This window comes from Vigna unguiculata, chromosome 9 (assembly GCF_037176805.1).
Source record: "Vigna unguiculata cultivar grain cowpea cultivar isolate G323 ecotype 2 chromosome 9, ASM3717680v1, whole genome shotgun sequence".
In the NCBI taxonomy this organism is placed as follows: domain Eukaryota; kingdom Viridiplantae; phylum Streptophyta; class Magnoliopsida; order Fabales; family Fabaceae; genus Vigna; species Vigna unguiculata.
This window is the reverse complement of record NC_140800.1, coordinates 32,986,384-33,013,204: the sequence shown is the minus strand read 5'-3', so window position 1 is coordinate 33,013,204 and position 26,821 is coordinate 32,986,384. Positions and strand designations below refer to the sequence as shown.

Here is a 26,821-nt window from a genome sequence, read left to right as displayed (position 1 = left end):
GCCATGGTTTTTTCTTTGAGTTGATGCTTGCGTGACCCGATGAGTGGTGATCGATGGAGATCTGATCTATGTGAATCCCGATTTGTGGCATGTGCATGGAGGAAGTTGTCTACGGTTTACAGTGTAACTCATGGATTTGAGTTATTGTGTGCGGTGGATTGTGGTGTTTGATAATGTTTAGAGATCGAGATCTCCAGTGGCGGCATTTTGAGTGGCTTGTGCGATGCTTCGTCGGCGACTAGTGTTGTGTCGTGGTGCTATGGTGGTGCAATGGCAGCGTGGTTTTCGACGAAGGGTGCTTGTTTTACTGTTGTGATGACTGCGTGGAAGGCCAGTGGTGGATATGTAATGAAGAATATTGGTTGTGTTGTAGATCTGCTTGAGTAAGAAGGAGATGACGTGATAGCTCCTAGTTGGTCAGATTTAGAAGTGGATGACTATGACACATGGTTGTTTATGGTTGGGCAAACTGTGATTGCTAGGATGAATTTTTCTAGCGGTAATTTTGTACATGGACATTAACTAATATTGATGCAAAGTGTGTGGTAATATTGATGTAAAGTGGAAATTCTTGAGATGGTTTAGTTTCAAGTGAAAATTTTTTATGGTTTAATTCAAAGTGAAAATTCTTAAGATTGTTTAATTCCAAGTGGAAATTTTTAGGATGGTTTAATTTCAAGTGAAAATTCTTAGGATGGTTTAATTCGAAGTGAGTATACTCCTTATGATGGAGTATAATTGTTGGTATAGGCAATAAAGATGTGTTGATTTTAATCAGGTTGAAGAATGTATGACTGATGAAAATAATACGTCTTGAAAAGTCTCATATCACCTTGGATAAGTTATGGAATGGGTGTCAGTGACTATAAAATAGGTTTTTAAGTCCATGATGTTTCTTATCCCAAGTCCAAGACATTTTGAGTTAGTGTATGACTTTTCTTATACTCTTGTAGTAGGGTGTTTGTGAGGTGTAATTAAATTTTTGCTATGGAGAGTATTGATGTACTTGGAGTTTGGGGTCAAAGGGTTGAAAGTGTATTCTGTGTGTTGTAAATATTTGCAGAATGATTATTCTCTAGTTGTCTTTGAACAACGATCGTGATTTTTTTTTTATATATTTGAAGTTTTCATGTTATAATTTTTTTATTTTTTTTATATGTTAATAAGATAATTCTTGAGATAAAAATGATAATGTTATTAATGAACGATATGTTTTTCCTAACAACATAATATATACAACAATATATACATTATTGAGCAGAGATATATTTATATAATTGTTACATGCTCACATTTTTTTATATGTTAGCAATTACAATAGATCACACTTTTTGTGGTTTCTGAACTTACATTAATGGTTTAATTTATCAGTTATATTAAATATAAATTTTAGATATATATTTTTGTGTTAATATTTGAAATAAAAAAAATATCTTTCATAATTATTTTATAATATTCGAACAATATAATCTCCCGGAAAACATTTGTATTAAAATAAAAGGAAAATGAGACGGATTGTACGGTTGTTGTAAGCACTTTTTTCTTTGTTATATATAAATAAATATATAAAATCGTTTATAAGTGATAATTAAGTCTATATTTTTTGTTTAAATTTTAAATTAATTTGAAAGTATATACGATGTTGTTTAAACAGGAAAGGGTAATAGAAATTAGAAAATACAAATGAAAAACAGTTGAGCCGTGATTTCGGGTTTGGTGCGAAAGAATAGACATGAGAAGAGCGAGGGTTGAACTTAGAAATTGTGGGTGCCTATAGAAGAACTTCAATTCTCTCCTAACACGTTTCTTCACTTTCATTCTCTCTACATTCTTATCCTCTTTTTGTTTAAGGATAACAAACCAAAAATCCTCTATTAATCTCGAAACTAGTTAAGATACAGTATAGAGCATCAATGTAGAGCTAGATTAGGGTAAGTTCCACAACTTTACTCTCTTCAATTTCTATTTCTTCCCGGTAAAGTTCATGCATGTTAGACTTCTGATATTTGAACTTGAGATTGAAGTTATTAAATTTGAACTTGAAATTGAAGTTATTAATGACTAGGTATGATCTTTCCGACTATTAAAAGAGTTCATTAGTGTTGTAATTTTCTTCTTTAAATTATTGTTTTTCTTAGGACAAAAGGGAAAAAAAAGTAAGGTACCGGAGATTTCTAATTTAGATTACAATTGATCTTGGGATTATCCGATACCCTTGCATGAAAATCAATGGCATTAAAAAGTTATAAGTTTTTTAATTGTTTGATTTTGAGCATATTTTTGTTTGAATGTATTTGAATCTCAATTAGTAAATTTGGAATGAATTTGTAGTTAATGATAATAGTGTTATATCAATATAAGAAAATATTAAAATAATTTTCAAATACTATTGAATCTATAAGGTTAATTTTTTTAAAAAGAAGTTAAAAAAAACAAAATGATTTTTTAACGTATAGAAAAAATTAAGTAAATAAGCAGAGAATAAAATAAAGGAAAGACGGAAGAGAAGAAAACATTCTACCTTGTGCTTATCATTTTATTTCCGGGTCCCTTTCAGAAGCACTCTACTTCTTTATTTCTAATTCAGTTCCAATCCCATCTTGTTTAAATTGACGAGATAAGGGGTATTTTAAACATATAATATTTTAAAATAGTGTAAGTTTCTATATATTTCATAAAATCATTTATTTTTTTAGTTTGGTAGTCTTTTAGTCATTAAAATTAATACGGACACTTGAGAGAAATGGTCCTCTAATTTTAACTTATCATATACTAATTTTTTATCTTATTTAAATATTTTGCAATAGGCCTTTAATCGAGAATAACTTATTAAGCTGCGGAGTTTTAATCTAAGACAAGATATTTTGAGATCAGAGAAGCTAATAAAAATTTAGAATACTACTATTGAAATTTTATGGTGATGATGAATGTGTTATGACATTGAATTTTGTTTGTGCTAAATTTACTTAGTTTGGATTGCATAATTAGAGTAAATTAATTTATGAGGTATTAATATTACCATTTGAAATATCTAGGTAGATCTTTTATTGAACTAAATATATTTTGATAAATAAAAAAGTAAAAATGGGTTAGATAACCCAATTGATTAATATACTACACATGATTTGTTTATGCATTATGAAGACTCATTGGACAAGATCTTAGAGTCGTTGGGTGAACCATTTCCTCGTTGGGTAAGCCAAGTGAAATTTGGCTCCCAAGGTTTGGATCGCTAAGCGAAAATATTTTATTGAATTCTAGAGAATAAGGAGTCTTGTTGAGCCGAAAGCTTTTATTTTAAAATCAATAAGCTTAGATTTTGGTCTTTCGTTGGGTGCAACGCTGGTGGCATTGAATGTGGCCTAGAACTCCAAATCTAAGGTGCCTTTGTTTTATCTTCACCGGCAAAGTGTATGGCTAGTCGAACGAGTTCAACTCTAGTGGTTTCCCACTAGGCAAGTATGTAAGCTTGTAGGGCAAATTAGATCTCTGGCTGGGTAGGCAAGATTTTTGGTTGAGCCAAAACCTTAAAAATATGTTTTATTTATACTTCTAAAGATATGAATATATTTGAATAAATGTTTGAGAGTATTGTATTTTATATATCTTTAAAGGTTAAAATGATTATAACATTCCTTGGGTTGAATATATTTGATTGAAATATTGTAATCGAATACTACATTAATGCAATATAAATAAAATCATGAGTTATTAGCAATTAGCAATTAAATTTAAATGGAGAATATATGATTGATGATATATGATGAATTTAGATTAACATAAGATACATATGTATGACGGGGTGTGATGATTTAAATTTATATGAGAATGTGATGATCTTGTGTAAATTATTATGTAGATGTGATGAATGTAGTGACTCCTAGGGAAGGAGTATTGCATTGATGTGATGTTAGGTGGTGCATTGAGAAGGATTCCACATAGATTATCATTACTCTACTAGCATCGAACTTACATAGAGAAAATATATCTAGTTATAAGAGCCAAGGAAGGTTTTCACACATGTGGAGCTTCAATATGAAATAAGATCATACCAAAAACATGTAGGGAATTTACCTGTGTCATCTCAAGAGGGATTGGTGTCCCAATGTGAAGTCTATAGAGAGTATCTGAGTTTGCTCAATAAACTAGTCTTCTAGAAGTTGAGTTAAATGTCTATGTTATGATTTAGCCATTAGGGTTGATCCATAAAGGGTGTGTTGTGATGATTGAGCCTTAGAGGTTGTATTATTCAATAAGCATTTGATTCTTGTTGTTAACTGTTGATTTGAAGTTGATGATAAACTTTGTTTGCAAAGTTGATTTTTTTATTGAATCAAATTTATTATAGATATGCAAAAAGTGTGATAAATAGATGGGATATTGATCTTGTTGTGTGGTAGATATGATATTTTGATTTAACTATTAGTTTCTAATTTGATTACAATATTGGTTTATGTAGTATTGTTCAATTTTCACTACCTTATTCTTTATTTTTGTGATATTATTGTTAGGAATGACAATGAGTCAAGTTAAATACAAGTAATAACTATCTATTGTCCGCTTTGGTTAATAAAATCTTCCTCACGGCGTAAATGCATAATTATTTTTTTATTAAATTTACGTATCTAATTATATTTTACAAATATACAAATTAGCAAAAAACTTCTCTTATTAATATAAGTAGGAATATTACACACCGCCGAACCAAGTAATAAAATGAAAAAAATAAAACTAAATATTTAAAAAATAAAACAAAAAATAGGAGAATCTAATTAATTCCAAAAGTAGATTAAAATCCTAATAAAAAAGAACACAATAATAATTACAGTTTTAAAAATATTAATACACAAATTAAGGGTTAAATGAAGCATTGAAAAAATGAGAAAATTTGATAAAAATAAAATGAGATCATAAAATAAAAAATGTAAAAATAATGAATCTAAGCGGAGAATTAGGGTAAGAAGAAGAAATGATGAATTACTTGCTCATCACGAAAATTAACGTGTAAAATCTGAACAAACTAAGAAAAAATAGAAGGAAGAGGTTTTACTAGGGTTTTCACAATTAACAAAGAGGAAGAAAATTTAAGCGCACTAGAACTGCAGAGAACTCCGGAGCACGAAAATGGCGACCATTTGGAAAACCAACGCCGCAAGAAACGCAGTGCGTTGTTTGAGCCAATCGTTGGCTTCTACTAGCCGCACTCCTTCAATTCCCTCTCGCACTCCTTCAATTCCCTCTCATTTCTCCTCCGTTCGATATCTCCGCACAGGTCGCGATCCTAGTTCCAGGTTAGTTTTCTTGCTGCTAGGTTTCGCCGTCGAACAATTCTTTTTTCTTTTTTTTTTTTCATTTTTAATGTTGAGGTGTGGTTGAATAGGACATATGAGATTATTCCACCGGTGAATTGGGGGATTCGGATTGTGCCGGAGAAGAGGGCGTTTGTGATTGAACGATTCGGGAAGTACGTTAAGACTCTTCCATCTGGAATCCATTTTTTGATTCCTCTTGTTGATCGTATCGCTTATGTGCATTCCCTCAAGGAGGAGGTTATTAACATCCCTGATCAGAGTGCAATTACCAGGGACAATGTCACCATCCTCTTCGATGGTGTGCTTTACGTCAAGGTTTCTGGTTTTTCTTTTTGGTGTGCTTTACAAGGTTTTCTTTTTGTCTATGTATTCGGTTAGTGTATTTGAGTGGTCAGTGGTAGTGAACTACTTTTTGTTAAATATATCAATGAGCAGTTCATTTAGCTTCTATAAGAGCTGATTTTAGTTTATGTATAAGCTAGTTTGAACTTATGGGTGGTTTTGGTTCATTTTGACTTTCTATTTCCTTCTTTGAAATTATGTCCAGATCATATTTTTATTTATTTTTTTATTAATTTTGTTTGGAGTGCAGATTGTGGATCCTAAGCTCGCGTCTTATGGGGTGGAGAATCCCATTTATGCTGTCATTCAGCTGGCACAAACGACAATGCGTAGTGAGCTTGGTAAGATTACCCTTGATAAGACATTTGAGGAAAGAGACACACTCAATGAAAAAATTGTGGTGAGTTTAGTTATAAGTTCTTTGAATTTGTTGTCTGTGCTGCTCATTTTATTCCATTTTAGATACTTTAAATTCAAGTCACGCATAAAATCATGTTGGTGTTGGTGGAAGGCTTCTATAGCAGAACAGAAAATAGTTGTGAAAAGTAAAGACATGTCTCTTTAGATGGGGCTGTGCAAAGTATGGGAAGGATGATCGAGTACCTTAAATTTCGTAGTCCTATACTTACATGGGTTGGGTCTAATAGAAGCGGCTAGTTCCTCATAACATGGCTAAATAAAGTTTGAATTGAATCTTTGCTTGGAGAGATATTCACATGTAGTGGGAGCTATTGTTTTGGATAGGATGGTCTCAAAAGAAGTTGACCTGTGAGAAACAAAAAAATTGAAAATAATAAAAATTCCCACTCCTATTTCAATCCAGTTATATATAGGAATGAAAAGGAGAAACCTGACAATAGCTAAAGATGAAAATTTTGTAGTGGTTGTGCTGGTTGGTGACACTAGTTTCCTTCCTAGTAATGTGCAACGTTGCCTAAGTCCTTAACTTATGATAACATAGGAATAATTTTTTACAATCGGTTATTGGTTTATATATTAGACTTATTTAGAAAGGTTGGCATGATGAGCATGATTTTTAAGCTAGCTGGTGCCAAGGAATTAGTATTTAACAAGGACAGGAAGATATAATAAATATGATCTAACAGCTATGCATAGCCCTTCCATAAGAGTTAGCCTTGTGTTTTCTTTCTGACGTACCCTAAAAAAATGTACTCACAGAGTTAGTCTTGTGCTGACCATATAATGATTAATTGTGTGACAAAATTATTACAGGAGGCCATTAATGTGGCTGCAAAAAGTTGGGGTCTGGAGTGCCTTCGATATGAAATAAGTAAGCTTTAGCCGTGCATAAATAATTTTACTATATTTTTTACTTGATGTTTCTGTGTAATTCTTTTTGCTGTTTTTCTTATTTAGGGGATATATCTCCTCCACGTGGAGTGAGGGCAGCTATGGAGATGCAAGCAGAAGCAGAAAGAAAAAAGAGAGCACAAATTCTTGAGTCTGAAGGTAATCAATTTGATATTCCAAACCTTCGTATGCTCAGTTTATACTTTTTGCATTATTTTTCATCATGAAATTAGTTTTAGTATCATGTCATTCAACCGAAAGGGATATGTTCTGATCCAACAACTACATGTAGCTTCTAGTATTAATATCTATAGTTATTAAACAGGAGAAAGACAGGCTCATATAAACATTGCTGATGGAAAGAAGAATTCAGTGATCTTAGCATCAGAAGCTGGGAAGATTTCAGTGATCTTAGCATCAGAAGCTGCGAAGATGGATCAAGTTAACAGAGCTCAAGGTTATTAACATCTTGATAACTTAGTTCCAACTTCCATTTATGTTTCAATATTAATGCTTTGATGTATAGTGAACATGATGTGATATGATATCCCTTCATATTATTTCACACTGTCCTTTATATCAAGGTCTACGTGTACTCCCTTGTTGAGAGGAATGATCTTATGCACTTCTAGATAATAATGAATTGTGGATTGAACCATAGTCTAATGAATATCTGATTTGTGTTTTATTTAATAACATGCCATGATTAATGTGCCGATCTAGTTGATATGATATCTTCTGCTTTCTTCATATACCAATTTCAGTTGGTTGATTTGATATCTTCGAAGCCTGATGAATCTAATGATTAGCATTATTCTTCTTCAGGTGAGGCTGAAGCCATCCTAGCTAAAGCAAAAGCAACAGCTGAGGGTTTAGCTCACGTCTCAACCGCCCTAAAGGAAAATGGAGGACCTGAGGTGAGATCTTCAAGTTCGTATTTTGTATATCACAGCCAGTGCTAGCTTTTTATATTGATTAGTTTAAGACATTTTTTCTTGTTATACGTTTGATTCATATCGGTTTTGTACTTTTCTAGCCTTCGTTTAGATTGTGTTGGTCAAGAAAGTGTATGATGAAAACTTCTTGGATTAATTTATTTCGGTTGGTAGCTCTGATGATTGATATTTCTTATTTTTGGATTAGCATTCCAGCCATATAATGATATATCAGTAACTGGGAGACTTTTGTTTTGTTGCTAAACCAGGTTATTGATTTTCCTTTCCTAGTCAGTTTTCAATACAGGATCTGGTTGACTTTTTATAGTATTTGATATCTTGAAGACAATCAAACATCTGTCCATATAAATAGGGTAGAAGGGTTTATTATGTTGATGTTGGTTGATCACTGAAAATGGGAGACAAATTAAATTAGGTGGTGAATGTGGTGGATAAAATTGCCTCTTAATTGGTACATCTGCTTTTGAGCTTTATTGTGTCTCATGGACTGACAGGGAAGGGAATGATACTGTCATTTGATTTTGCAGGCAGCAAGTTTAAGGATTGCAGAGCAATATATTCAAGCTTTCAGTAACATAGCCAAGGAGGTAATATAGCCCATAAACTGATTGATATTCAATTTCGTGCTTTACATAATTTGTTTAGTTCGAAAATTGTTTTTCATTTCATCTTTACTTGTTTGATCAGGGCACAACAATGTTGCTTCCTAGTTCTGCATCAAATCCTGCTAACATGATGGCCCAAGCGCTTACTATGTATAAAAGCCTGCTTGGCAACGTTTCTAGTGATAAGCAGGGTGGAAATATGCCCCTTTCAGTATCAGCAAAATTGGAAGGAAATGATACCTCGGGGGAGGAGGAGGTTAAAGGCAAGACCTCCACAACTGCCAATGTAACTAATGAAAGCCAAGATTATCATGGAAAATCTGGATTTTCACTTCAGACCCCACCAAAAAGGGAATAGTCTTTGATTTGTAGGAGTTACTATTTCCAAGAATTCAATTTTCTTTTAGCTTGTGGATGTTACAGTAAATTGAATTCGGACTTTGGAGAGAAGAAAGCAAAAGAGTTAGGAGGGACTTTGCATTGCTAGTTATTGTGGAATTCATCACATGGTACACGTTATATTGATCACTGGACTTTCTTTAATTCACTTTTTGTGTTTCTTTCTTGAGGAAATAATTGAAAGAAATAAAAAAGAAAAAAAGATATTTTGTCGTCTCACATGTATATCCATAATCTTACTCCCTTTATCTCTTGCATTTAGTGTCCATGACGTTTTTGGATAAAAAAAATGAACCCACGGGCGTTTAGACTAATCTTATTTCCTTTGATCAAACTTTTACGTATTAATTATTTTTAATAAGCGTTTTCTGAATTTAAAGCGGACATGTAAGGTAGGGGCATAAATAAAACTTTCATGCTAATTCAACTAATTCATGATCAGGATTTTATTTAATTTTCAGGTTAGTTACTGATTTATTTGATTTTTATAAACGTTGAGATGGTTTTTTTTTGTGTGTAATAATGTCCATTGTTCAAATCGTTGACCATATATATAACACATTACATTCTAGGCAAACAAGTTTTCCATGAAAAAAATATTCGCCAGCCGATGGAGATGAGTTCATACAAAAATAACATTTTTGCTGACTACATCACTGTAGTTAAAAACTTAGAATGCTATTTACACGGAACAATTTTTGTTAACTTGGTAATTAGGATAATTGATTACGAACCATGATATTACCTTACTGTTTTTTCAAGAAAAAACTTCATTCTAGTGTATCTTGAGTTTGTGAATGATCCTACAAAATATAAGCTGTGCAACAACTCATCTCCTGCTGTACATTTCAAAGTTTCTTTCTAACGGAAACTGCTTGTAATTTATTTCTAAAATTGACAATTAAACCCTAGAATTCTAAACATAAAATAAGCTTAGTTTCTAAAATTATCACTTTAGTTCTTACAGGGCTTCTAAAGCTTATTAATGGTTCTTCATGTCATAAAACTAAAGAGCAGTTCTCATTTGCTCTTTTAATTATTTTATAAAAACTACCCTGTTACAGTACTCCTCAACTATTCGTATTAATTCAAAACTATTACAGCGTCCAGCAATTGGGAGTCTACACCAAACAAAATAAAATAAAAGCAAGCGTTTTCGTTGTCATGGTTGCCTTAGGACTTTCTTGATATTTATTTCCTCATGAATGAACCTCTGCTTCTAATAAATGAATCTACTCAACCACATTCAACCAAGTTTTAGCTGAATTGAGTGAATAAATGGTATAGATTGATAAGAGTGAGAGCAGAATATCAGGGACAACACACATAAGAAACAATTGAGATCTCTGTCAGCCTAGTGCCGAACAAAGTGGGAAATTATTAAACACATCATCTACCAATGAAATTAAGGAAAGTGAAAACTTCGGTTTATCATGTCTTACAACACTCGAATATTTAATTGTGATTGCAGACTAACCACATTTAACAGCAGAATTGTGAATTCAGTCCATTAACTGCTTAATTGCATTCATAGCAAAACACATCAACAAAAGCAAAATCTATATAGATTGAGAACTAAAATACTCCATAGGATAAATTTCAAACAAGATATTTTAACAACACAAAATTGTAAAATCCAAACTCAAAAGATAACAGAAAAGATTTCCAAACTAAATAGCAAATGTATGTTTTACTCTTCTACTACTATGGTTCCCTTCTCGCTTACGTAGATACCATCAAGGAACTTCCGAATATCCTTGTTCTTAACATGGCATTTCTGCACCAAAGTAACAGAATAACGATTAAAGCTTAAACAAAAGCAAAATAGAAAAGGGTTTGAGCAGGGTATGTGCGGTGTGCGTAGAAAAAGAAAATACCTGGTTAATCAGAGCACAAGACCGGGAAACAAGTTCGATATCATTTCCATCCAAAACCAACTCATCCTTCACCTTTTCGGAACGAACAACTGACACGCCCTCGAGCATGTCAACTTTTCTCACCTAATCACGCACAAGTAACCAATCACTAAACCTAATCGCACATTTTTCCTAATAGCAAATAAAAGAGAAAATTAATTAATTAAAAATAAACAGGAAGAGCATTTGTGTACCTTCTTCTCGCCGAGGAAATTTCGGATTTCAATGGACTTATTGTCGTTGGCAATGCTGGCGTTGATGGGGAAGTGAGCGTACACGAACCTCATCTTGTAGCGGTAGCCCTTGGTGACGCCGGTGATGAGATTGTCGACGTGGCTGAGGGCGGTGCGAATGGCGGCGGAGGTTTTCCGAGAGCCAAACCATGCCTCGATCTTGAGCTTCTTCTTGCCGTTCTCGTCGGTGATCAGCTGAAAATCAAGGTTGAGATGTTTGAAGTCTCGCACTAGTTTTCCACGAGGGCCTTCAACCTCGATTACCTTCGCGTGAACCTTGATGCTCACGCCATCTGGGATGTTCATAGTCTCCGATGAGAGAATGGTCTTCATTGTTGCCGCTTCACGCCTCCCCTCACTTGCACAAACACTGACGCAAAACCCTAGTTATTTCTTCTCTCCCTCATTCGTTTTTTTTATCTTATTTCATCTCACAGAAAACAGTAACTGGGCTAGGCCCAAAACTAACAACTTTAGAAGAACCCATATTATTATTTTCGGAGTTAATATCTGCAACTACCCATTTTATCACTATTCCTTTTAATAATTGTTTTCACAAGTACCCCTTTCACAAAAATACCATCATGATAAACTGCCTAATGGCCGTGGAAGTCAGATGAAATTCGGGAGTTTAAACATAGATTTTTTAGAAGATAAAACATTTTCTTTTAAGTAATTTAATTATTTTAGAATAAAAATATGTTATTTGATTAGAAGATGTAAAAAATAAAAAAAACTTATAAAGGTATTAGAATAATACAATAACTTAAAATAGGAGTGTCAAAATAGGCGGCTAGCCTGCCGATCCTCCACAACAGGATAAATCGGATTGGAATTTTTAATTCGCAAATCTATTTTGATTCGACTATCATAATCCGTCAAATTGATGGGCAAAGACAAACCGGTCTATCATTAACTCATTTTATTTTTTATTTTTAAATTAAAAGTTACAATAAAATAGTTAAAAATTTTAATTTTTTATATTACTTTTTAAAACTATATTAATATATAATAATTTAAATCATTAAAACTTATGACTTAATTTATGATTATTAATTATAACAAAAATAATTTAATGTATAAATATAATAATTATTTTATTTATCTAATTAAAAATATTAAATAATCAATTAATGTTTTTTAAAATATTATATAATTAAATATATTTTTTAACTACCTATTTATTTATAAGTATATATAGAAATAAAATTTTAAGAATGGGTCAACTTGGCCACCCCATTTTTGACAGTCCGACCCGAGTTTAAATATTGATTTTTAAATCTTGATTCCACTTTTTTCTTTTAATTGAAACTAATGAAAGTATATTTTTTATTCTACTATTAACCCTTTTTTTGTCTTTTGGGAAAAAAGGTATACTCATAATTGATAACAAATGCTCTTTAAAAAGAATGAAATAATATCATAAAAAATTAATTTTAGAGTAATATTTTGTGTATTTTTTTAATGAGAGTTAATTACTAATAAAAACAATAGTTATCATCATTGTAATGAAAAGATTCCTTAGCTAGATGTTAAACTCTATCTAAGATTTTACATGTTGTGACTAGAGATAGTAAATAAATTCATTTTATGGGTATTGTCCAAACTCGTTTCTATTTTGACGGAAATATTCGCATTGATTGTGTATGGGTATGAGTATGAGAAATCTCCAACTTTTTCAATTGGGTATGGGGATATACATATCCCCACCATAATATTCGTTCTCGCCATATCTCTGTCTCCGTTTAAATTATTAAAATATTCATAATTAATTATGTAACCATATATATATATATATATATATATATATATATATACACACACACATATATATATATATATGTATTTTTTTTTCTTCTAATTATTTGGTTTGTCATGAAACTCATTCGCATCTTCAATATATTTTTCATCTTATCATAATCTTTATGTAATTATGTTAAAATGATGTATGTGAATTAAAAAAAAAAAATTATGTCTCACATTTGAATATTTTTATTACTTTTTAATATTTTTATTTATTGTATATTTTCATCATGTACAATATTATTTCGATATATTTTATCTAATTATTTTTTATTTTCTAATTCATTATCAATCATAATATAATTTTTCACTATAATTGTATAAATAAATTTTATTTACTACAATATAAAAATTTAATGTAATTGTCATGAATATTTTTTTATCATCATCCAACGTACATTGAAGTTCAAGAGATATAAGATCTATGAAAATTTTATTATTATGTTTATTATTTGTTCTTTACATCATTTTGATCAAGTGATGTATTATAACTTTTATTAGTGTATAAAAAAAGATTCATTAGAATTTTAAAAATTAAAGTAAACAAACACTTAAAATATATTTTAATTTGAATATTTGTTTTTCTTTTATATTTTTTAAACTTTATCAACTAGATTTCATTAATGTTTGTAGTTTGCAAATTTAATAAATGTTTTGGTTCTCGTGAAATTTTATTTTGTATTTTAATATAAAATATAAACAATTATAATTTATTTCAAAGTATTTGATATCGAAAAAACAAACATCTTCTAATATTGAATATTTGATAATATTATGTTTCTTTTACTGTAATATTTTATTATTTTATAAAAATTAATATTGGAGTAGGAAGAAAAAAAAAATTATACTCTTTGTCACTAAATTCATCCAAATAGATTTCGATTCTATTGCCATTAAGGCGTTGTTTCTCATTTTTCTTAAATATTTTTCCTGGAGTTGTTTTTATTTCAAGATGACATCTTCTTCTAGCATCCATGCGTCCCTTCCTGTTGTGTTTTTCTTCTGTTTTACGTGAATATGGGATCTTCCATCATTTAACGTTAGCTTATCTTTGTTTGCTATTTTATCTTTACCCATGAATTACTGGGGAGAAGCTTTTACTTCTGCTGTCAGTATAATAAACATGCTTCCTACTCCTGTTCTGCAAAATAGGTCTCCATATGAGTTGCTCTTTAATAAACTCCCCGACTATACTTTTCTCATAACTTTTGGGTGGACCTTACATTTCTCTTGCACTATCGGGTAAAACATATATCTTTTGGCATGTTATTTTAAGATGATTAATATATCAAATGAATCTAATATTATTCTTTAATTTATTAAACCTTTTTGAGTCTGCTAAAAATATAATTATATGAGCCAGGTAGGTACAATCAATATATTCATTTTTTTTCTTCTAAAAGTACAAAGAAATTTAAAAATTAAGGAATGCCCGAGCAAATGAAGTTACAAAAAATTCGACTTAAACACAGTGACCTTAATATCTTGCTTCAGAAATCCGGGTTTTTTCAGTTTAAATCAGAGTGGTGATTGGGAAGAAATGCAGGAGCGTAATCGGAATCAGCATTGTGTGATGATTTTTCTTGCTCTGCAACAAGCATAAGCATCTCTAGTCGCTTGTCAAATTGCAAAGCACTCTCATCTCTCTTGTCAAGCTCAGCCGCTTCAATTGCAAGCCATTTCTCACGTAAATCATCAAGAAGATTTCCTTGATCAGTATTAAGAGAAGATCCAGGAATACTAGGGACAGTGGTGCGAAGGGACGAGTCTCCAGATGGTGGAGGCAAAGTCAGCAACATTGCCCTGAACTCTTTACTCTCAGCAAAAGTCTCAAAATTGCAAGCAATGGTGTCCAGACAATACTCCCGAATCTTCACAACACCATACCTGGACAAGAACAAATATTCAATGGACACGACTAACTACTTATCCAGTGGGAAAATAAGGAACATATGTAATTCACAATAGCAGGACTTGCAACACTTTGCAGTTAGAACCAAGGAATCATTTTACAAAAATATGATTTTCATTACACCAATCTTAAATCCAATTAGTGCGGGGATGACAGACAAGAGTAAACAAAATAAATGTCTTTTCCATTCTCATATTTATTCCCAAATTTTTTGCAGTAATAATTTCCAAAAGATAACGATCTCTAATCCATTCACTTTTGGTTCTTCCTTTCAAATTTCATCCTCCTCATGATGCAAAGTAATATCTGAAATCTTAAATTACCTTACCTTACAAAGTTGAATAACCTATTTGGATAAATAGCTTAAATAAAGTGAATTCTAGAGTCTGCATTTTCAATTACCTACCAGTCCCCTTGTACTGTTTTCTTGCTTCTAAATACATTTTCAGGTATTCTACAAACAGTTGATGTCAATTAGGATGTCAGCCAAATTGGGATAGTAATCAATATAGTGATGCTTTTAGTAAACCTATTTTCATCGGAAAAAAAGGATTTTAGTCAAGTAGAACTTATCTTAATAAGCTGTACAAACACAAGTAGAGTCTAATAAACTTTAACGCAAGCAGTACAGCATGAGATTTGAAAGGTATTGAAACAATCATATAAATAACTTGAAAAAGATTAAACTCAATGAGAAAAGATTTTTAATGAATTGAATTTTAAAACAGTAAATCAGCCTCTCTATATATAAAGAATGCTAACCCTAAAGTAATGACTACAGATAGATCTCTAAAATCTTCTAACAGCATCTAACAACACACTTGTAGTTAATTACAATATCTTATTGTAGCTTATCAACTATATTTTTTCCTTAATCACCAAAATGTAACAAAAACATAAGAGTCAAGGAAGAATTTCCTCCCATGAAGCACAAAAATTTCTCCTATTTGAAGTGTCACAATGCAGGACACATTTTCAACACCAACACCTGTCAGGGACAAGTGTTAAACACTTCTCATTAAGTATCCAATAAAAAGATTATCTTTTCAGATTGAATACTTTAGTCAACACCTCTACACAGCTCAATCCATAGGAATGGACAACAGATGCCTTATCCCGCAAGCCACAGTGATGTCAGCTACATGGATCACACTCACATGATACCATTTGTTCTAACCCTGTTATTGGTATGGATTACTCATCGCTGAAAGCAATGACTAATATCATCAAAGACCTTGAGCGAACATAGGTTAAGTATTGTCCTCCTAACTTTTACTCTAAGAGGCTAAACACTTAGAGATATCATTTACCATAAGGTCTCTCTTAATTTTATATTTCCTCCGATATCTTTCTTGGTTAGACTCTCTTTTTACAGGGCTAAACAAAGGAAGATGTAGTCCTCACTGGTGCACACACTAATATTATTGAAAATATATTTATTTCTATCTTCTACAAAAGTCAGGTTAAAATATAAAAAAGAAAAAAACAACAACCCCCTTTTGTAGTTATCATAGAAAAGACCTAGAAAGTCGGTTTGAGAAGGTAAATATACCATTTAACCTCTTATTTTTGTATTTTTTTCTAAAGTATGTTGTTTCATTGTAATGTCTACTAATATTCTTTACTGAGGCTCAATATTATAAGAATAAGATAGATACACAAGAACATATAATACAAATATTGATTATCAATATAGATATTTTGTTGTTACACATTTCATTTCAGTTAGGTGAGTGTGCACGGTGTAATAGTGCCTCACATTTTATATATTAATTGTGCAAGAGTGTTTATGTCTATGTTGGAGTTCATGTTTCGTAGATCCCATCCGTCCTTTCATGCAAATATCAATGAAACAATTATACTGGTATGCATTACTGTAAAATGGAGGGAGATCGGCAGAAAAGCAATACATGTCTGCTAGTATTAACCAATGGCAATGTTCATCAAGTGACACCATTTCCAAGTGTGGCAACAAGACATCAGCGACTGCACGCTTGAGAGGAAACAATAAATATCTAGAAGCAACATCAAACATTTCCTCAGCCTGTTCAAAACATATTAATATTAGACAACAGAGGGACAAACCACTATCACATAAGTTATACGGGTGTATACAAACCTGATCTGGATTTATGTCCTGCAAACGATCAGTGTACCTGGTCCAACAACGGACAATACAATTCATGAAAATATCTTTTTGAACGGAAAATTGATGTTATATATACAAACTACATAAAAAAACTTCATCATGTTAAACGCACTCCAGACACTAAGAAGGGCAACAAAAGCATAAAACAATACAATATATAAATGACCTAGAACCAAAAGCAATCTTCATAAAACTAAATCAATATAAACAGGTTTTATTAATCAATCTCAAACTAATTGGACTCAACCAGAACACTACTTAAGAAACTTCCAATATGAATACAGCAATCTCTTTTGTTTGTCTATCTAGTAATAATTCCTACTTTCAATTGGTTTTGGTATGTCAAAAGTCTCACATTATTTAGGAATCCAGACTATAAACAATTTATAAATAACCTCCTTTCTAAGCTCACTAAGATGTCTTTTAAACAAAACTGTAACAAAAGCATTGAGTTCCAATGCAATCAATACTTTGGTACGGTGATTGACTTTGACAATGTTATCTTATCGCACTCAAGTTGAAACCCAACTATATATATACATACATACACACACATATATAAATATAAAGGTGAATCTCTAGACATAAGCATGCAATATCGTCATTGTAGAGCATTTAAGTTACATATAAATCAGACAAACCAGACTCTATAGAATATCCTCAGCTTACCATGGCAAAAGTGCCACATGAAATCCCTCAAATATTTTCAATTTTCAATTTCCACATTTTATATAGAGGGAAGAGACTTACATATATTCAATCATTTTCTCAAAAGCCTCCTTGCTTAAGTCATGTTCTTCAAGACAAGGAAGAGTGTCAACAGATACCTCATGTTTCCCCTCATGGAAGTTCTTCATATGTGATAATCTTGCTCTGAAGTATTCTGACCTGGATGCTAGAATAACTTGATGACAGCGGAAAATATTTCTATCAACTTTTACACAAACATCAGCAAGATCATCCACAGATTTGGCCATCTGCATGGCATCCATCATAGAAATCAATTTATCTTCTTGACCACTTTCATGGGTTGAATTTGAAAGGGCGGTCAGAAGGATTCGATGCAAGGCAGCGGGAAGCCTGTCCTCTTCAGGAAGGGATAGACCTTGTAAAATATACCGTTTCTGAGAATTATCTACATTTCCCAGCGCTTTATAGTCTGCATATTTTTGATGAATTAGTTCTTTCTCAATAACTTTATGCAGTGATTCACATCTGCATACTTTGCAGATTCTCACAAGATCCTCCATGTCATCAATGGCAATCTCTAATCTGTCTGAATAAAAGAAGTGTATAAGGCTATAAAGTGCAGGATATGACAACCTTTCCTTTGAGAATCTAACTTCATTGCGATCCTTCCAATCAGTAGTAAACTTTTTCTTGAAAAATGGCGACCTTGCACTTAGTATGACTCTGTGAGTTTGAATACGTTTTCCTTGTACAATAAATACTACATCTGGAGGGAAGTGGCTGCAAATGGACCCCTGAGTGGATGAAATACCTATTCAATCATGATAATATTGAGTCCCAGCCTATGTATGCAGACATCATTATTTTTTGGGGGAAAAAAAATAAAACAATAGCTACAACCAATGACATCATGATAGAGATCCGATGCCTATCAATTAATGCTTTGTAAGAATAGGGAACCTTTATTTATTCTCTGAAATAAATGGATCATAAGTAAAAGAGAAAGAACTTCTAATGGAGTTCCCTTGTAAGCAAGGGTTCCCCTTCCTGATTTTGCAGGGAAACTAGAAACCCAGCTTCCTCCCTCAGTTCTGCTGATCCTCCTATATACAGTGGTTCCCTTCCCCTCTTTTCCTAAGGATAGAGATATAGATAGATGACTGTAGAAAGCTACCTAACTTATTCCTATTTTCTAGATAAACAAAAATAAATAGGATAAGTTACGTATTCCTACTTTTCTAGGTAACAATAAATACAAGGATAATTAACTTATTCTTATTTTCAAGGCTTTCTTATGAAAGTAAACTTGAGTTATGGGGGGATGTTTCGTAACACAATTTCTTTACAAGTCAACTAAGAGTTTTTGTAGTTCAGTTCTAAATCTGTATTATTGAAAGTCTACCTCTAGCATGCCTAGCAAAGAACCTACTTTTTAAAAGCAATTATTTCTCCAAAACATGCTCTATCAATCACATGATATGTATTTTTCCAATTCAAGAATCATTTTTATCCTTCCATGATTTGATAAGTTAATTATATCTAGAAACAATGTTAAATATATCAGTTGATTATGTTAGATATATGATTTATCAATGTTAAATAGGGTGATATGATATAATTTCATACGGAAATATCTTATTAAATATTTTCAATCAGTAGATACTGATTGTGTTCCTTATCATTGCATCTCTTCTTCATTATAAATAAGAATATTCATGTGTGTATTAAAGTCAAATTCAACCTAGTGACTGACAAGTACATCTAGTTCAGACAACATGGTAATTCACACTAAAAGTACTCACAGCTTCCACCAGAGGATGAGCTTACAATGTAAAAGAGATAAGCAATATATAAATACAAGGACCCAAAGACATGTTGTCTTAAGATTTTGGGTTGAGAGTGGTGTTATGTCTCCTTGTGTAGTTGACTCATGACTCATTTCCTCTATATATTCTCATCTATTGATCCCCTTTATTAGAACCTGTCCTACCACCGACTATCAAACAATGCTAAAGATTTTTAATCCTTGGCGAAAGTGTGTTGGAGATCCCACATTGGTAAGAGATATGGTTAAAGTGTAGCATATAAATAGATGCGAACCTCACCTTACAAGTCAATTTTGTAAGATTGAATTGGGTCCAGTATCACACTTTCTAAAATTAGTATAAAATTCAATCCAATGTCATTGATTCAACCACACACAATTCGGGCAGTTCAACATAAATAGTGAGTAAAATAATAAATTCAAGAATTCAGAACAGGAACTAAGTAAAATTTAGTGAAGTAAATTCACTAATACAGATTATATCACGCATTGTTTCTTTTCTACATAGCATTACATTACAATTTTGAAGTGGAGGACTCCTCTCAGAAATTTTTGTATCCCCCAAATCTGACTGTTAAGACCTGAGATCAAAATTGTCATGAGATATGATTTGATTACATCGATAGAGATATGATTTGATAAGGGCATATCTTACCAAATATTTCACATTATTAGATATTGATTGTTCCCTATTATTGTATCTTTTCTTTATTATCAATAAGAATATTCATGCGAGTACACAACACACAAAATTCACTATATTCCTTCTCAGTTTCTATCTCCTAAACAAGGTACTAGAGCGGTATTATCCTCCTTGACTTGTTCTATCACTAATTTTCAACAAAAAATTCCTCAATGGATCACATGTACTTCAATGCTAAACACAAAATCAATTTGGAGAGTTAGTGGAAGGTTTGTTCCGGGAGTTCGTGTAACCAGTGAAATATGCCAAATTTTGTGACCAATCTAGATAACATTTAAGTGGTGGAGCAACTCACAATTCTGAAAAAGAAAACACAAGACAAAGTGTAGCTGAACCCAGGATATCCCATTTGATCTGTTTCTCTGTGTGACTGAATTTTCCATTGGACCTCACTCTCACCTCAAACCCTAGTGCAACATTTGTTCAACTGCATTTGTTGTTACTGGGTAGCCTGGGTTTAACTGGCTGATCTCAGTTATGGCCGAACTCTTCTCTTGCACAATCTGGGTGAGTGCTAACTGGCTTGTTTTCTCTTCAGTGTTTGATGTTTCTACATTATGTCCTTGCTGGTATGTTCATGTAACTGTGCCCCTGTTTTAATGATTTGATGCTGTTTATGTTTAACTGTAATTAAACTCTAGTTTTTCTGGTATGAAAATGTCAACTTGGGACTGGTGGTAGGTGAAATTGCCCTTTGGTTGTGGATATTTTTGCCTATTTATGTTACCCTAGATGCTAACATACTGGTTTGGTTTACAGTTTCAATATGATTTTGTATTTAGGTAGGATATTACATCAATGTTAGAATTACATGTTTTACACGTCTTCCTTGAGTGTGCACAAACCCAGTAAATTTTCCATTTCTCCATCAAACCCATGAATAAAGAAATCCTACTGCGTCAAAACCTCTCTATCCGAGCTGTATCACTATCATTGTACAACAAATTAATCAATACAGCGCATCGAAATTCTTGAAAACTTCTTGATCTATAGTTATGTGAATATTGCATGCATTACAGGTACTTAAACCCAGTAATTAAACCTAGAGTCTATACAAGAGTGAAATGAAATTGGGCAATAGAGTAGCATACAAGCGAGGAAGGTGTCACGCAAAGCAGCCTGCAAGGGTTCCAAGGGCGGGGGCCGCGCCTCAAATGCCTTGAGGAGTTTCCGGACCTTCAGATTGAGGGCGGCGTAGTGGCAGCGGTCGCCGTCAAAGGTGTGTTCGGAGCAGATGGCGCCGTTTTCGAGGAGCATGCGAGCAGCGTCGAGGTGGCCGACCAGGCAGGTGTAGTAGAGGGCCACCGAGTCCCACTGGTCCCGCGCGTTGACGTTCACGCCTGTCTCCAGCAGGTACCGGAGCCGCTCCACGTCGCCGGCGCGGGACGCCTCGAATATGTCACCATACGGCACCTTCTTTACTGGTACCGACGCCTCCGCCTCCACCTCCACCTCCACCTCCACCTCGTCAACCAATGTCATTGTATTTTTGTGACTCAACTCAACTGTTCGATGGATGCTGCTTTGACTCCGCTCGAGCTCCACCCAAACCAAAGAAAAAAAAAAAAAAAGGTTTTTAGTTTTTTTTTTTTTTTTAATTTTAAGTAGATTATACTCTCAACTAATGACACATGTGCCTCTCTTTTTTTCCTTTTATACTTTTTTATTTTTATTTAAAAGAAATTAATAAAAGTAAATACTATTATTTTATATAGGTTTATATTATAAATAGTAAAGTGTAACAGAATAATGATTATTGATGATTCATAGTTTAGAATTTAACAAATGATGCATACTTTTTAAACAATATTTTTATGAATTAAGTATTTTGATTAATGGTTATACATAATTTAAGAATATTGAATGGATTGCGTTTCTAATAATATATGATATTTTTAATAAAATAATGTTATTATATTTGATTGAAAAAACGTATGTAAACATTATTTTAAGAGAAGATTTAAATATGTTCAAATATTATGTAGATATTGAATATTTTAAAAACAATATATTCGAAGATACAATGAAAATAAATAAAGAATATATATATATATATATATATATATATATATATATATATATATATATATATATATATATATATATATATATATATTGTTTGAATGACTTATAAACAATTTAATATTATGATTTTTTTTATTAGTGCTTTCTGTAAACTCTTGTATATGTGATTTTGTTCTTGTATGTCTTAAAATGCCTTAATATTTTGTTTGAATGACTTATAAACAATTTAATATTATGATTTTTTTATTTTATTAGTGCTTTATGCAAACTCTTGTATAGGTGATTTTGTTCTTGTATCTCTTAAAATGCCTTAATATGCTTTTGTGGGAGTTTTGATACGTAGATTTATTACTTGTAGTTATTGTATTTTATACTAATTATGGTTTTAAAATGTGTTTAATAATAATACTCTGGAATATAGAAAAAAGTAACTATGCAAACCAGATTTGGCACCAAATGCATGTGTACCAACATCTTGATAGTAAAGGCTCTTATGCAAAGAAAGAAAGCAAGTAAAGTCTTTAAACCCGAAAACAACCTTCAATTGATGTTTATTAGGTTTCGTAAAGGTTCATTTTTATTCTTTGATTTATGGGCGGTCACTTTGAACTCACTAAATCCCAACTTGAATTTGTTGGTGTAATATAAATTTAGAAGGGGTGAATAGAGCACAAAACAAATTTAAATAATACGCACGCAAATTATTTAAAGTAAGGTATAAATACAAATTTGGTACTTCAACTTTTTTAAAAAGTTCAATTTGGTACTCGAACTTTAGGAATGTTCAATTTGATACCCAAATTTTTTAAACAAGTTTATTTTGGTACCTTTCGTTAAACATTACATAACACCGTTTGACTTCTGTTGAGGTGACACTGTGTAGGGCATACGTGGTTTTTGTGGTAAAAAAAAAATTCAAAGTAAATAATTTGTGAAGTAAAAAATTTTAGAAAAGCGTTGTTGTCGATTTGGGGCAAAATAAGGGATGTGAAATCGAAAATTTTGCAGAATGGAAAATTAGGGCAGAAGCAAAATTTGGGAATTAGGGTTCAATGGTTGATTTGCGTTCGGTGATCAGAGAAGAAGGACGAAGATTTCCTTCCGTTCGTTGGAGAGGGCGAAGCTGGGAAGAAGAAGCTTCAGCGGTGGAAGACGGAGCTTTGACAGTGGAAGATAGAGCTTTGGCGGTGGAAGAAGAATCTTTGGTTGTGGAAGGTGAGTTTTCTTTCCTACATTTTATATTTGAGTTGATGGGCGTGCTGATTTTTTTTATTTTCTACGGCCACCACCATTACAGGACAAGTTTTGATTTCGCATCAACCATGAATTGTGAGAGCAAGAGAAAGATGATTGAGCCCTTGACATTTCTTAAATGTCTAGAAAAATCAGAATAAGAGAAAATCACCTATTAGGGCACTCTCCACAAAATAGGGCACTTAAAGTTTACAAATAAAGGGGGATTCCAACTCATTTTATCTGAACCATTGTTTCTGCCACGTATCCCCAGCACAGTGCCACCTTAACAGAAGTCAAACGGCGTTATGTAGTGTTTAACGGAAGGTATCAAAATAAACCTGTTTAAAAAGTTTGGGTACCAAATTGAACATTCCTAAAATTTGGGTACCAAATTGAACTTTCCGAAAAAGTTGAGGTACCAAATCTGTATTTATACCTTAAAGTAAAGAATAAGGACAAAGAAAATGCACATGAAATAGGGTGCATAAATAGCATTAGACAATGATGTTCTTTCTTGTGAGTATATACATTTATTGAATTAATATTTGTTCAATGAGTGAACGTAAAAACACAAGTAATACAAATAAAAATAAAGCTTGAAGTCTGAAGCAAACACGAGAAAGTGAAACTTAGATAAAACCGAGTCAAAAGTGCTAACTTAGAAGAGTCATAAGTTGCTAAATGACAAAGGTCATCAAAAGCATTCAACAGTGCAAACGCAGCTACATTCTATTGACAAAATCATTGACCAAATGAGTTAACATGATGAAACAAGGCATTAGACTTCTACAAGTAGTAGATGAGTCAAAGCAAAGCATTAGATGAGTCAATGCAAGCACACAAAGGTACTAGACGAGTAACAGTCTCAAGCGAGTATCAGTGTCAGACAAACCAAGTTAACTCATAAAGTTGAATGTTAAATATCCCTATTAGATGAGTGCTTCCGTTAAAAGACTTCAATGGAAGAATGACTAGACAATTTAAATGATGATAAGCATTAGATGAATCATGTTCAGACGGTGCGAAAGAGGAATATGAAATCACAATATGAACGTTAAATTATTGATCAAGTCAAGAAAGAGAATTGTGCAGCAAGTCTCAACATTATTTAATATGAAGAATATAAAAGATGGTTCATAAAGATATATAAGAAAACATTCTGATTAAATATTGTGAATGTTGTCATATATTTATCAATCAATCACGAGAAAGAGAAATACTCTACAAATCAAAGATTGCAAGACATTATATAGATGAACGAAGCCAAAACATTATGATATTTTAATTTCAAATTGTTGAATGAATCAAAAGGAAAGAAAAAATGATGCACAAGAAGCAATATACTCTAAAAGTAATATCAAGAACTTCTAATGAAGAAGGAAGAAGATATGAAGAATATGCTGAATTGAATATGCATCCACAATCAAATGCATAACACAACTATAAATATCAAGACCTAGATGATAAAGAAAAGGAAAAATACAAAAGTGTTAAAATATTGCCATATTAATTCTTAAAGGAAAGAAAAAGAAGAAGAGAGAATACTTTGTGAGCATTAGAGTCATATTCATTTGTGTATAGAGTGATGTTGGGTTTAGTGTAACTCAATGTAATATCTTTCAAATGGTGAAGTTATACACTATGAGCATGATTGAGTTCTCCTACGTAAGAGATTATATTGATTATTGTGATTGCGGGTTCTCTATGTCAGTGGGAGATTAAGAAAGGATACTTGAAAAGGTTGATACTCATTGTAACCTAAACTCGTATATCTTGGAGAAGGTTAAACTCTTCATACCTAAAGAGGTTGATACTCGTGCTAGTCAAATGTGTTGATTACTGAATTTCTTAAGCAAGTTGTTTAAGAGATTGGAAGTAGCGGTGAACCTGTATAAATCCTTGTGTACATTATTCTCTACCTTACTCTTTATCTTAATTTATTTACAATAGTATGTCTCCACAAAACAATTATAAAATGTCTACAAACTCTATTCACCCCTCTCCCCCCCCCCCCCCCCCTCTAGAGCCACGTTGCACCAACAAGTGGTATCAGAGTCTGCCTTTAAGAGAATTCTTAATAGAACAAGAGGAGTGATCCTAGTAAACAAAATAAAGTAGGTAAAATTTGTTGCAGATCATCTACCAATGTACGACAAAGAAAAGATAAAATTTGACAAATAAAAATGATGACCTACATTAAGAATCTGGATATCGAATTGTCATAAATCATTGAGGATGGTATTTATGATCTTTATGATGGGAATGAAATAATAATTCCTAGAAGGATGTGGAATGATGACCATAGACAAGCTTTCCATCAAAAACACTAAAGCCAAAAATTTGTTTATGTGTGCATTCTTTGAAGAGGACATTATCAGACAGAACCGACTCAACCGACCTTCGACCGAGGTCGACTCAACCGACTTTTGTCTGGGTAAACTCGTTTAACCTTCGCTTGGAGCTGGCTCAACCAATCTTCGTCCAAGGTCGACCTTCGGCCCGGGGCATCTCAGCCAACCTTTGTTGAGATCGACTCATGAAATATTGATCGGGGACGAGTTGGCCAAATTGCAATCCAGCCAACTCAAATGAATGTTTGTCAGGGTCGACTTTGGTTATAGAGGACTCAAGCTCACCCTCACTCGAGAACAATTGAGGTCAACCCAAAGATGACTCGGATCAATCCTCAGGAACAACTCATGTCACCCTAAAGATGACTTGGTTCAACCAACCTTCGACCAATTGACTATGGTCGACTCGACCGAGATTCAACCAAGGTCGATTGGAGACAACTCGGATGGGACAACTCAAGTCGGCCCTTGGTTAGGGACAACTCGGGTTAACCTTCAATCAGGGACGACTCAGGCCAACCCATGGACGAGGACGAATCGGGCCGACCCATGGACGAAGACCTTAGACACATTTAGATTTTAAACTTTCAAAATCCAAAACAATGATCCAATTCAAATCCAAAGTGGATTCGAATTTAGATTTTCAAAATTCCAAAATTTATTCGATCCAAATCCAATTAAATTGATTGGATTTAAAATCCAAAAATATAGATTTAAATTTAAGAAAAATCAATTTAAATAGACTTAAAACAATATGGATTTAGATTATTGTAAGGTAGGGGGATAATAAAAACTTACATGCTAATTCAGGATCAGGATTTTGTTTAATTTTCAGGCGAGTTACCGATTTATTTGATTTATTATAATCGTTGACACATTACATTTTAGGCAAACAAGTTTTCCATGAAAAAAATATTCGCCAGCCGATGGTAATGAGTTCATCAGACAAAAATAACGTTTTTACTGACTACATCACTATAGTTAAAAACTTAAAATGTTATTTACACGGAACAAACTTTGTATAACTTGGTTATTAGGATAATTGATTACGAA

At 32.5% G+C, this 26,821-nt stretch overlaps 3 protein-coding genes across 7 annotated transcripts; 1 reads left to right on the top strand and 2 right to left on the bottom strand.

Moving 5' to 3' along the window:
* Nucleotides 1-5,015: 5,015 nt before the first annotated feature.
* On the top strand, nucleotides 5,016-9,073 carry LOC114195866 (uncharacterized). The gene is made up of 9 exons (XM_028086285.2): nucleotides 5,016-5,291; nucleotides 5,381-5,627; nucleotides 5,905-6,054; nucleotides 6,888-6,945; nucleotides 7,032-7,124; nucleotides 7,291-7,422; nucleotides 7,791-7,882; nucleotides 8,449-8,508; nucleotides 8,609-9,073. Exons 1-9 carry the CDS (start codon nucleotides 5,125-5,127, stop codon nucleotides 8,882-8,884), a joined length of 1,275 nt encoding a protein of 424 aa, XP_027942086.1. The 5' UTR covers nucleotides 5,016-5,124; the 3' UTR covers nucleotides 8,885-9,073.
* A 1,395-nt stretch (nucleotides 9,074-10,468) lies between these two features.
* On the bottom strand, nucleotides 10,469-11,476 carry LOC114196094 (large ribosomal subunit protein uL6). The gene is made up of 3 exons (XM_028086617.2): nucleotides 11,036-11,476; nucleotides 10,803-10,925; nucleotides 10,469-10,702 (listed from the first exon to the last, which is right to left on the bottom strand). The coding sequence occupies exons 1-3, from the start codon at nucleotides 11,405-11,407 to the stop codon at nucleotides 10,616-10,618; spliced, it is 582 nt and encodes a 193-aa protein (XP_027942418.1). The 5' UTR covers nucleotides 11,408-11,476; the 3' UTR covers nucleotides 10,469-10,615.
* A 2,694-nt stretch (nucleotides 11,477-14,170) lies between these two features.
* On the bottom strand, nucleotides 14,171-21,690 carry LOC114163859 (ankyrin repeat family protein). 5 transcript variants are annotated; one of them, XM_085666942.1, is made up of 6 exons: nucleotides 21,248-21,385; nucleotides 18,262-18,439; nucleotides 17,689-18,097; nucleotides 16,909-16,945; nucleotides 16,700-16,833; nucleotides 14,171-14,764 (listed from the first exon to the last, which is right to left on the bottom strand). In XM_085666942.1, exons 2-6 carry the CDS (start codon nucleotides 18,284-18,286, stop codon nucleotides 14,386-14,388), a joined length of 984 nt encoding a protein of 327 aa, XP_085523068.1. In that variant the 5' UTR covers nucleotides 18,287-18,439; nucleotides 21,248-21,385; the 3' UTR covers nucleotides 14,171-14,385. The 5 variants fall into 5 exon arrangements, with proteins under 5 accessions (XP_085523068.1, XP_027904022.1, XP_085523066.1 ...); XM_028048221.2 differs by having other exon boundaries at nucleotides 17,689-18,439; nucleotides 21,248-21,679; XM_085666940.1 differs by lacking the exon at nucleotides 18,262-18,439 and having other exon boundaries at nucleotides 21,248-21,678.
* Nucleotides 21,691-26,821: the final 5,131 nt, after the last annotated feature.

What these genes read in the sequence shown, in the direction of transcription:
- LOC114195866 (XM_028086285.2), top strand. Translation starts at nt 5,125, where the DNA reads ATGGCGACCATTTGGAAAACCAACGCCGCAAGAAACGCAGTGCGTTGT. An exon ending in GGTCGCGATCCTAGTTCCAG is followed by an intron (nt 5,292 to 5,380) that starts GTTAGTTTTCTT and finishes GTGGTTGAATAG; the next exon opens with GACATATGAGATTATTCCAC. An exon ending in AGGAAAATGGAGGACCTGAG is followed by an intron (nt 7,883 to 8,448) that starts GTGAGATCTTCA and finishes TTGATTTTGCAG; the next exon opens with GCAGCAAGTTTAAGGATTGC.
- LOC114196094 (XM_028086617.2), bottom strand. Translation starts at nt 11,407, where the DNA reads ATGAAGACCATTCTCTCATCGGAGACTATGAACATCCCAGATGGCGTG. An exon ending in ATTTCCTCGGCGAGAAGAAG is followed by an intron (nt 10,926 to 11,035) that starts GTACACAAATGC and finishes GTGCGTGATTAG; the next exon opens with GTGAGAAAAGTTGACATGCT. An exon ending in CTTGTGCTCTGATTAACCAG is followed by an intron (nt 10,703 to 10,802) that starts GTATTTTCTTTT and finishes ACTTTGGTGCAG; the next exon opens with AAATGCCATGTTAAGAACAA.
- LOC114163859 (XM_028048221.2), bottom strand. Translation starts at nt 21,638, where the DNA reads ATGACATTGGTTGACGAGGTGGAGGTGGAGGTGGAGGTGGAGGCGGAG. An exon ending in GCGTGACACCTTCCTCGCTT is followed by an intron (nt 18,440 to 21,247) that starts GTATGCTACTCT and finishes ATGATTGAATAG; the next exon opens with GTATTTCATCCACTCAGGGG. An exon ending in GAGAAAATGATTGAATATAT is followed by an intron (nt 16,946 to 17,688) that starts GTAAGTCTCTTC and finishes TTGTTGGACCAG; the next exon opens with GTACACTGATCGTTTGCAGG.